Source organism: Bufo gargarizans, chromosome 1 (genome assembly GCF_014858855.1).
Source record: "Bufo gargarizans isolate SCDJY-AF-19 chromosome 1, ASM1485885v1, whole genome shotgun sequence".
Taxonomy (NCBI): Eukaryota; Metazoa; Chordata; class Amphibia; order Anura; family Bufonidae; genus Bufo; species Bufo gargarizans.
The window spans coordinates 131,526,556-131,538,755 of NC_058080.1; the positions used below are offsets into that span (position 1 = coordinate 131,526,556).

The window sequence follows — 12,200 nt, forward strand, 5'->3', positions numbered from 1 at the left end:
TGAGTGGTGGTCAATGGGCTAGGCTCCAGTTTAAAGCCTCATGCAGACGTCCGTGGAACACGGTCCGTGAGATACCGGACTGGCATTGCAGGAGCGCACGGCGTCATAGCAACCAATGACTCAGTGCGCTCCTGCAATGCCAGTCCGGTATCTCACGGACCGTGTTCCACGGATGTCTGCATGAGGCTTAACTGGTGTGCATTCTCTATTCTATTGTTCATTATTTTTAATACTCATGTGGTCTATGCCCTTGAGAGTCCATGAAAGGGAATGGAGGCTCCGTGGCATTCCAGGAGATTTGATAGGTACGGCTTATTCTGTTGTATGGTGCCCATTAAAGTGCTTCTGTCAGCCCACTAAACCCCTTTTTTTTTTCCCGTTAATATTAATCCCTACACTGCAAGCTCCCTGTACATATGCTAAATATTAATTTTCGTTCAGTAGATATTGTTAAAAATCAAGTTTTATCATATGTAAATTACCTTGCTACCAGCAAGTAGGGCGGCTACTTGCTGGTAGCAGCCGCATCCTCCTCTCATCATGACGCCCCCTCCGCCGTTTGATTGACAGGGCCAGGGAACGGGTTCGTTCTCTGCTGGCCCTGTTCGAATTCAAAATATCGCGCCTGCGCCGTACCTTTCTTTAATCGGTGCAGGCGCACTGAGAGGCGGCCTCTCTCCCGGCCGCTCCATCCTCAATGCGCCTGCGCCGGTGACGTCACATCCACACCCGGCGCAGGCGCATTGAGGATGGAGCGGCCGGGAGAGAGGCCGCCTCTCAGTGCGCCTGCACCGATTAAAGAAAGGTACGGCGCAGGCACGATATTTTGAATTCGAACAGGGCCAGCAGAGAACGAACCCGTTCCCTGGCCCTGTCAATCAAACGGCGGAGGGGGCGTCATGATGAGAGGAGGATGCGGCTGCTACCAGCAAGTAGCCGCCCTACTTGCTGGTAGCAAGGTAATTTACATATGATAAAACTTGATTTTTAACAATATCTACTGAACGAAAATTAATATTTAGCATATGTACAGGGAGCTTGCAGTGTAGGGATTAATATTAACGGGGAAAAAAAAAAGGGTTTAGTGGGCTGACAGAAGCCCTTTAAATTTCTATTGCTGTTGCATTTTAGAGATTTCGGTACATTTACATTGAATGAATGGTTGGTTGTTTTACCATCAAATATTAGCATATTTGAATAATTCCATATTTTTGTTTCAATTTTCCAGCAAGTTACGGGCAGAAGTTTTGGCGACAAAGACTTCCGTACCGGACTGGAGAATGGAATCCTTCTGTGCGAGTAAGTCAAGCTTTTTTCTTCTCTTTTCATATTCTAAGAGAAGAGATTTGTGCTGCAGTTCAGACATAGTCCAGACATGTAAAGCTTTTGTGACTGTGGTTTGTATGTCTAATGATGCCCTGCACAATATTATATAAAAGAGACATGAAAATCAAGAGGAAATTCCCAGGAGACCAGTAATTTTACAAATCCTGTCCTCGTATATGATTCTGTGGTGTCCTTATATAGTTCAGTGATAGTAAAGAGCCAAATCAAGACCTAAAACAATGGCGGCGCTCTCTAGTAGCTGAATCGAGAACCATAAAATCAGTAGATTCGAAGTATTAGGTTAAAATCCAGATAAATTAAAGAAACAATAGATGTGATTGTCAGGTTTATGGTGGATTCACATCACGTTTTATGCCTTTAATGTATACGTTGGGGAAAAAAAAAGAATGCAAAAATGCAACACGCCATGTTCTTCCTGCAAAGTCTGGTAAAAAAAAAACTTTTTTACAATGGTAAAAAAAAAGTATATATATATATATTTTTTTTTTTACAGTGATACTCTAAGGTGAACAGATGCCTCTGTATGCTCATCAGTCTCAGGCATCGGTTTAATGCATACATGAAACAGATGGAAAAAACATGATGTGAACCCAGCCTTAGGCTACTTTCACACTTGCGCTTGATCGGATCCGTTCTGAACGGATCCGATCATATTAATGCAGACGGAGGCTCCGTTCAGTACGGATCCATCTGCATTAATAACTTAGAAATTTTTCTAAGTGCGAGAGTAGCCTGAGCGGATCCGTTCAGACTTTCAATGTAAAGTCAATGGGGGACGGATCCGCTTGAAGATTGAGCCATATGGTGTCATCTTCAAGCGGATCCGTTCCCATTGACTTACATTGTAAGTCTGGATGGATCCGCACGCCTCCGCACGGCCAGGCGGACACCCGAACGCTGCAAGCAGCGTTCAGCTGTCCGCCTGGCCGTGCGGAGGCGAGCGGAGCGGAGGCTGAACGCCGCCAGACTGATGCAGTCTGAGCGGATCCGCATCCATTCAGACTGCATCAGGGCTGGACGGAGGCGTTCGGGTCCGCTCGTGAGCCCCTTCAAACGGAACTCACGAGCGGACAGCAGAACGCTAGTGTGAAAGTAGCCTTAGTATATTTACATGGTTTTGATGCATGGACCACTTTATCAGGGTGTTGTCCATGTAGGGCGAGATGTCCAGGGTTGCAAAATATTTCAGATTTCAGCCACCCAACAGCAACCCCCCCCCTGAATCCTCCAAAACCACTGCATTCCCATAAATTGGAAAAGTGGATCCACACCCCTCCCTGTATAATTAGGGAGCTCACTTTACATATGGCGGGTTGGGAGGTATCGATGACATATATTGTACTTTTTTCATACGAAGGTCATTGTTACAGAATTTTTCTGCAAAGAAACAAGTCTCGGCATTGTTGGTGAAATGGTTTGGTGAAACAAAGCGTTTTACTCACTGCTAAAATGCATCTATGTTTTCAAAACCAATATCGCTGCACTTAAATTTTTTGCAAAATCAGAAAAACACCAATATAATAAGCTTAAAAAATTATATTTGCTGCTGTGCATGTGTGAGCCACTAATATATGAAGTAGGATGTGCTTATTAATGAATCTGCAACTGTGTGTTTTCATTGTGGCCATGTCACTGCTGAAGCCACTGTAGGAGCGCTAGACCATAGGAGTCAAGCGGATTTATGGACGGCACAAGGCGCAATATCACACCCAGATGTTTCAACTGATTTCAGTTTATTATGAATAAACTGAAATCCATTGTAACGCCTGGTTGTGATTGCGCTGTCCATAAATCCGCTTGACTCCTATGGTCTAGCGCTCCCACAGTACCTTGTGTCCACCTGAATGGCGTCCTTGGCTCGCGCCTAAGGTGTTTGGACAAGTTCGGCTGCACCAACCAACGATTATCTTCATCCAGGCCCACATTGTGGTTGCACCCAATCTGATGCGACCCAAGTAGGTGAGCAAAACCACCTCCCCTGTGCGAGGGCAACATTACCTAACTTATTCACCCTATGAGCACCTTTCTCTTCTCTTTTGCCACTATTTACTGCTGAAGCCAGTCATTGGCTACAGTGGGAATTGTGACCATGCCCATGCTGCGCCGGATGTAAACGCTTCAGGTATCGCAACATGGACACATCGGTGCCAGCATGGAACTGGCGGTGAGCAGGTAAGCATGAATCTTCAGCTTAATGGGGCAGGCTGTGGGCACTTGCTAAATTGTCCTTATTCCCAGAGAACCCTTTTAAGGATTCCTACATCCAACGCCAACCGATCAGGCTTGGTACAGTAGATAAAGGGAAAAAAAAAGCTTCCTGCTCACCACCAGAAACTTGTAAATCTTGTGCTCTTGACCAGTGTTCCTGGGCAAAGCAACATTACAAAGAACACGTCGCCTCATGGTTTCTGCACAAAGCTTGTGGCTATAGCAAGTGTGCACGAAAAGTAGTCTGTTCTCGGGCGATCCAAGTGGAGGGAAGACATTGGCGTCGCGAGGGGCTCAATTGTGTCACAAGATAATACGAGTCTGCTGCCTGTCCACTACACGCCACACTGTCTGCAGTAAATTAGGACACTCCATCATCACATAGGATGGATGGTGGACTCGTGCAAGTGCCACATACTGTACCTTTGACTTCTGCTGCCAAAGTTGCTAACTAAACCAGCTACAGATTACTTAGGCTACTTTCACACTTGCAGAGGATCTCAATACCGGGGAAAAAAAACTTTTCCATTTAGTCCTCATGCATTTTATATGGAAAGAGATCCCTTCAGGATACATCAGGATGTCTTCCTTTCCGGAAGCATTCAGTTTGGTAACCAGACACAAAACTGCTGCACGCTGAGGTTTTGTGTCCGGCCATAAAAGCGGAAGAAAAACAACTAATGGATCTGACACTGAAAACATTGCAAGTCCATGGTGATGGATCCCTTTTTTAGGAGCCTAAAAAAAACTGATCTGTTACCCATTGACTTTCAATGTATCCATTTTGATTTCACACAACCGCATCCTAACGGAACGGAGGCGTCCTGATGTGCAAAATCAAAACAGATCCATTTAATTCTGATATTGAGATCCTCTGCCGGATCTCAAAACCGGAATTAACAATGTAAGTGTGAAAGTATCCTAACTGAGAGAACTGAAATATGGAAGAACACAAATGTAAACCCGGCCACAATTACACACTGTACAGTGGTCTATCCTATGCATTTAGCGGCCTGACGTGCGCTTTCTCTTGGAAATATAATAGTTGGAATTACGCCCTAGGGAACCGCTCTGCATTTTACACTTCTACAAGTTTCACCCACGTGGTTTTAAGTGAGCTCTCTTGGACAGCAGGATTGTATTGCTGATATTTTTATTGCTGATAGTTTTTGCTGTTTGTTTGTTTTTTAAATTGATATTTTATAGTCTTTCGTACAATATTTTATTACACTTTCTTTTGAAATCTGACAACCAGAGTTCTGAACATTACACTGTACATACCACACAAGTCAACATAATAGACCTATCCCCTGACTGATACATGTTTGATCAGTCTTATCCTGAATAATAACTGTATTTTAATACTTCCTCCCTCTTGTTTACACCAGTATGTGGATTTGTTTTATCCAAACTTCTCATATAGTTATATATGAAGTAGGGTATGCAATGGGTCCTATGTCCGACCCCTACTGATCAGTAAGTGGCAGCATATCCTAACAGTAGGCTCAGCCTTTTGGAGCGTGTGCGGTGCAGTTGATGAAAGACACTGCCCAGAGAAGGGCCCAGACAGTGCAGGCGCAAGCACAGCAGTGAGGTGCTCCTGCCTGAACTTTCCAGCAGTTGCCTGAGGTCAGGAGGGGGAGGAGCTGGGCTCTATTTTGAGTAGGTACTGTCCCTTGGACTCTTTTATGCTTATTTGTATAATAAACATGTATTGGTGGTGACAGATTCCCTTTAAAAGAACTAAGTTTCAATAAAATTTCAGAAGCCTCTTGCGCGTTTTAAGCACAACCCTAAATACAATATGTACATACCGGTCAGTATTCTTACTTTTATAGATCAGTATTTATGTAAATATCGCAGAATCACCTTTTTCTATTTAAAAGGGTTCTTAGGATAGGTCATCACTATGAGACTGGCGCAGGGCTCTGACTCCTGGCACCTGACGCTCACCGGAGCTCTGGTGGGCTCTGAGTTTTTTATGGCATAACCCCCCATGTCATTCTACTCCCACATAGGCTTTATATTTAGTTCGAGTCCCCTCTTTTCTGAAGGCAACTGATTTACAATAGTTCCATGATTAGCTGAACAGCAGCTGCAAATGTGTAGGTTGCCCTCTTTATGATATAGGAGTTCTGCATTGCTTCCATTATGTAATCTGTATAATTATGTCCGCCCTCCCTCCATATGTTTCTAGCTATGTGGGTGGCTTCTTGTCTTTTTTTTTTATGTGTACACGATTTGGCGTTCTGAAAAGTAGTAATTTTAGTCTAATTAGTGTAAGTGACTAGAGACTCTATATTGTGTGTTGAATGAATGAGATCATGAATTGAGCAGGTCTGTGGCAGGCATGGCGTATGTAATAAGTGCGGAAATAGGGGGAGCGTTTATCGTCCGGTAGTTACAATGTGTTAGGTAAGAACGCAAAGAGCAGTATATTTACCTTCTATATTTGTATTAGCTTGTTTACAGGATAAGGTAACATGGTTGACATTACTTGTAAGTAGCTGCATTCTAGTGGCAATGTAATTGCTGCAGATGTTTAGGCTTTACATCAATTAATGTTGTTGTCAGGTATTAAGAAAGATGCCTAAGAGCAGGAAATGGTATAAGACAGACAGACAGATGGATCATGCATTCTGAAAGTCTATAGACCCTTTCACTTTTTAAAGTTTTATGTTGTGGCCTTGTACTAAAAAAAAAAAAAAAAAGTCATGTTTCTCCCCATCATTGTGTAACACCCCAGAGTGGTGTTACCACTTCTGCACCTTGCTACTGTCTTTATTGGTCTAACCTCATGTCATCTAATGCATTTATTCCAGGTCCTCCACACTGCATTTCTAATGTAATTATTCATGTAATGTGCCTGGTTCACCAGCAGGTGGCAGCAAATATGGCAGAGCTATAGTTAGAGAGAGTGGAACTTACCATTCCATTCTAACTCCCCTCTGTAGGGGAGGGGGCCAGACCTACTTCCTGCAGGAAGGGTGGGGCAGAAGTTCTAGTCAGTACAGCTTACCCCCAGCTAGGGGAAGGGTGTGTAGGGGCACTTCTCTGCTGGACGTGCCCACTACAGCCAGAGCATCTTAAGCTCTGCTGGCCATGGAGGGCAAAGCTTGAAGCCTAAGGAGCTAGGAGGAAAGTTCCCTTGCATAACCTAGAGTCAGACTACAAAGTGAAGTGCAGCATACAGAAGAAGCTGAGTTATGCAGCCTGCCTGTCCGTACAGCAGAGTCAGAGAGAAACAGATGTAGCAGAGTGGAGTTTGCCTGCCAGTTTCATGCTAAAGCCTGCTGGAACCAAGACAACGACTGTAAACCGTTTTGGAGAACTTCATCTCAAGTTCAGCTGCAATCTGTGGTTTTGTGTCCAGTCCTAAAAACAGGAAAAAATTGATGTCACTGAAAACAATGTAAATTAATGGTAACAGATCCGTTTTTTTCTGATTTGATTAAACACAGCCACATCCTAACTGAAAGAAGGCATCCTGATGTGCAAAATCAAAATTGATCTGGTTAAGGCTCCATTCACACGTCAGCAAATTGGTCCGCATCCGTTCCACAATTTTGCGGAACGGGTGCGGAACCATTCATTCTCTATGGGGACAGAAATGATGCGGACAGCACACTTTTGCTTTCGGGCCGCGGCTCCGCAAAAAATAGAACATGTCCTATTCTTGACTGCAATTGCGGACAAGAATGGGCAGTTCTATGGGGGGTGCCGGCTGGGTGTATTGCGAATCCGCAATACACTACGGAAATGTGAATGGACCCTAATTCCGGTATTGAGATCCTCTGCCAGATCTCAATACCAGAATTAACAACGCAAGTTTGAAAGTTGCCGAAGTAATTTTTGGTTTCGTGCTCTTAGGCTGATAGAATGGAGCTACTTAACCCCTTGAGGACACAGGACGTACCGGTACGCCCTATTTCCCGAGTCCTTAAGGACCAAGGACGTACCAGTACGTCCTAACTTTAAAATCGGCATTCCGGCGCCCCAGGGGTTAATTTGAACAGGATGCCTGCTGAAATCATTCAGCCGGCATCCTGTCAAAACGCCAGGGGGGGGTCATGTGACCCCCCCCCCCCCCCCCCCCGTGTCGGCGATCGCAGCAAGCCGCAGCTCAATTCAGACCTGCGGTTTGCTGCGCTTTTTGCAGTTTCTGATCAGAAACTTCAGAGTGCCTAAAATCAATATTGTGCACCCCCCCATTTGATGGCGGCGGGTGGTGCAGGGGGGGTGTCGCAGGCGGTGGGGGCGTTGCGGGAGGCGGGCGGTGCGGCAGGCGTGATCGCGATCCCCCGCCCGCCTCCCATTGCATAATCGTTGGCGTCTAGTGGGTATACCAGGGTGCCAGCACATTGCTGGCACCCTGGTATAAACGGCTGACATCGTTGATGCGATGTCAGCCGTTTAACCCTTTCCATACAGCGGTCCGTAGGGACCGCTGTATGGAAAAGGTTAACAGCGCAGGGAGCTTCCTCCCTCTCCGATCGGGGGGCTGCTGTGCCTTTGCAGCCCTCCGATGGGAGAGGGAGAGAGCCCCCAGGCAGCCCCCCGAAGCCCCGTCCTCACCCTTCCCCGTCTGCGAAGTTGTGGCAGACGGGGAAGGTTCCCATGGCAACAGGACGCCTGCTCAGGCGTCCTGCTGTCCATGGTGCTGAACAGATCTATGCTGAAAGCATAGATCTGTTCAGTGTAAGTAAAATACAGTACAGAAACCTATATAGGTTCTGTACTGTATTTTACAGACATCAGACCCACTGGATCTTCAAGAACCAAGTGGGTCTGGGTCAAAAAAATAAAAAAAATGTGAAAAAAGTTGAGATAAAAAAAATAAACATTTATCACTGAATAAAAATTAAAAAAATAAAATACACTACACATATTGGGTATCGCCGCGTCCGTAACGTCCTGATCTATAAAACGGTCATGTTACTTTCCCCGCACAGTGAACGCCATAAAAATAAAAAAATAAAAACTATGAGGAAATTGAAATTTTGCCCACCTTATTTCCCAAAAAGGTAATAAAAGTGATCAAAAAAGTCGCATGTACGCCAAAATAGTACCAATCAAACCGTCATCTCATCCCGCAAAAAATGAGACCGTACTCAAGATAATCGCCCAAAACTGAAAAAACTATGGCTCTTAGACTATAGAAACACTAAAACATGATTTTTTTTGTTTCAAAAATAAAATCATTGTGTAAAACGTACATAAATAAAAATAAAGTATACATATTAGGTATCACCGCGTCCGTATCGACCGGCTCTATATAAATATCACATGACCTAACCCCTCAGGTGACCACCGTAAAAAAAAAAAAAAAACTGTAAAAAAAAAAGCAATTTTTTGCCATCTTACGTCACAAAAAGTGTAATAGCAAGCGATCAAAAAGTCATATGCACCCCAAAATAGTGCCAATCAAACTGTCATCTCATCTCGCAAAAAATGAGACCGTACTCAAGATAATCGCCCAAAAACTGAAAAAACTATGGCTCTTAGACTATGGAGACACTAAACAATTTTTTGGTTTTAAAAATGAAGTTATTATATAAAACTTACATAAATAAAAAAAATTCTATACATATTAGGTATCGCCGCGTCCGTGACAACCTGCTCTATAAAATTACCACGTGATCTAACCTGTCAGATGAATGTTGTAAATAACAACAAAAAAAGTGCCAAGAAAGCTATTTCTTGTTACCTTGCCGCACAAAAAGTGTAATATAGAGCAACCAAAAAATCATATGTACCCTAAACTAGTACCAACAATACTGCCACCCTATTCCGTACTTTCTAAAATGGGGTCACTTTTTTGGAGTTTCTACTCTAGGGGTGCATCAGGGGGGCTTCAAATGGGACATGGTGTCAAAAAACCAGTCCAGCAAAATCTGCCTTCCAAAAACCGTATGGCATTCCTTTCCTTCTGCGCCCTGCTGTGTGCCCGTACAGCAGTTTACGACCACATATGGGGTGTTTCTGTAAACTACAGAATCAGGGCCATAAATAATGAGTTTTGTTTGGCTGTTAACCCTTGCTTTGTAACTGGAAAAATATTAAAATGGAAAATCTGCCAAAAAAGTGAAATTTTGAAATTGTATCTCTATTTTCCATTAAATCTTGTGCAACACCTAAAGGGTTAAAAAAGTTTGTAAAATCAGTTTTGAATACCTTGAGGGGTGTAGTTTCTTAGATGGGGTCACTTTTATGGAGTTTCTACTCTAGGGGTGCATCAGGAGGCTTCAAATGGGACATGGTGTCAAAAAAAACTGTCTAGCAAAATCTGGCTTCCAAAAACCATACGGCGCACCTTTCACTCTACGCCCCGCTGTGTGGCCGTACAGTAGTTTATGGCAACATATGGGGTGTTTCTGTTTACAGCAGAGTCAGGGCAATAAAGATACAGTCTTGTTTGGCTGTTAACCCTTGCTTTGTTAGTGGAAAAATGGGTTAAAATGTAAAATTAGGCAAAAAGATGAAATTCTCAAATTTCATCCCCATTTGCCAATAACTCTTGTGCAACACCTAAAGGGTTAACGGAGTTTGTAAAATCAGTTTTGAATACCTTGAGGGGTGTAGTTTATAGAATGGGGTCATTTTTGGGCGGTTTCTATTATGTAAGCCTCGCAAAGTGACTTCAGAGCTGTAGTGGTCCCTAAAAATTGGGTTTTTGTAAATTTCTGAAAAATTTCAAGGGGGTATTAATATGTATTACAGAAGTAGAGAAACTGAAACTTTGAAATTTGCAAATTTTTCAAAATTTTTGGTAAATTAGGTATTTTATTATGCAAAAAATTTTTTTTTTTTTACTTTATTTTACTAGTGTCATGAAGTACAATATGTGACGAAAAAACAATCTCAGAATGGCCTGGATAAGTCAAAGTGTTTTAAAGTTATCAGCACTTAAAGTGACACTGGTCAGATTTGCAAAAAATGGCCTGGTCCTTAAGGTGAAAATGAGCCTGGTCCTTAAGGGGTTAAAGGGGTGTCCCATGATTATTGTAAATAATGAAAAACAAGCATCATATAGTACATGACAGTCTGTTTCTAACAAAAGCTAGAACCAGCCCTGTACCTCACATGGATCCAGAAATCTCCCCATTCATTGTTCTGCTACATTTATGTCAAGCTGGTAGCTCAAGGGGTCTCCTCTGCTGCTGCTCAGAAGGTGTGTCTTTTCTGCTGAAGCTCTCGTCCTATCACGACTCAAAAGGCATTTGAAGGACGAAACTGAGCTTGTGCGGCCATCTCAGTGAGCAGGTCAAAGAAATGAGAAATTAAGTGGCCCTATACAGATACATTTTATTGTGGCTATACAAAATCTTTAATTGCATGCAATTACAAAAGTGTTTAGATCCAGGTGCTGGTTTGAAAAAACTGTAGAATATTTTTCTTGGGACAACCCCTTTAAAATAATAACCATGTTACCTAATCTTCTAAACAAGCTAATGCAAACATAGAAGCTATATATATACCTCGCAATAACAGCTCTTACTGTTCTATCCTAAGAACTTAGTTACCTCTATGACTTAATAAAATCACAGTGTAAAGACTGGACTTCTGTCAGAAACAATACCTTTAGGCTTCGTTCACATCACCGTTCTGGCTTTCCGTTCTCCTTCTCCGTCTAGGAGCAGGAGAACGGAAAGGATGGAAAAGGCACATAACTGACGCCAAACTGAGTCAAACGGAGCCCTTAGGACCCCATAGATTATAATGGGGTCCGTTATGTTTCCGCTCAGAAGATGATTTTTAAGCGGAGACAAAACTCCTGCATGCAGGACTTTTGTCTCTGCTTAAAAATCATCTTCTGAGCGGAAACATAACGGACCCCATTATAATCTATGGGGTCCTAAGGGCTCAGTTTGGCGTCAGTTATGTGCCTTTTCCGTCCTTTCCGTTCTCCTGCTCCTAGACGGAGAAGGAGAACGGAAAGCCAGAACGGTGATGTGAACGAAGCCTTAGCTGCAAGTGTTTTAGGCCACAGCCATAGACTACATAATATAATAAACTAGAATCATGATATGAAAGAATTCTCAATATTATGTAAACATGAATCTCATTACTACATATTTTAGTATATAACACATTTTTCATCAACATAAAGCAGACTGTCCAGGATAAGAAAAACATGGCTTTTTCTTACAAAAACAGCACCACTCCTGTTCACAGGTTGTGTTTAACCATTTCTACCCCGGACCAGTTTTCACCTTCCTGCCCAGGCCATTTTTTGCAAATCTGACATGTCACTTTATGTGGCAATAACTTTGGAAAACTTTTATTAGGCTACTTTCACACTAGCGTTCGGGCGGATCCGTTCTGAACGGATCCGCTCATAATAATGCAGACGGAGGCTCCGTTCAGAACGGATCCGTCTGCATTATATTAGCAAAAAAAAGCTAAGTGTGAAAATAGCCTGGGACGGATCCGTCCAGACTTTCAATGTAAAGTCAATGGGGGACGGATCCGCTTGAAGATTGAGCCACATTGTGGCATCTTCAAACGGATCCGTCCCCATTGACTTACATTGAAAGTCTGGACGGATCCGCACGGATCCGCACGCCTCCGAACGGCCAGGCGGACACCCGAACGCTGCAAGCAGCGTTCAGCTGTCCGCCTGTCCGTGCGGAGGCGAGCGGAGC

The 12,200-nt window shown here is 43.4% G+C and overlaps 1 protein-coding gene across 1 annotated transcript in view; it reads left to right on the plus strand.

Annotated features, from left to right (window-relative positions):
* LIMCH1 (LIM and calponin homology domains 1) overlaps positions 1-12,200 on the plus strand; it is a 323,950-nt gene that overhangs the window by 79,556 nt on the left and 232,194 nt on the right. Inside the window, exon 2 of the mRNA XM_044276674.1 lies at positions 1,229-1,299. Coding sequence (XP_044132609.1) covers positions 1,229-1,299 — 71 coding nt within the window. The remainder of the gene's footprint in view (positions 1-1,228; positions 1,300-12,200) is intronic.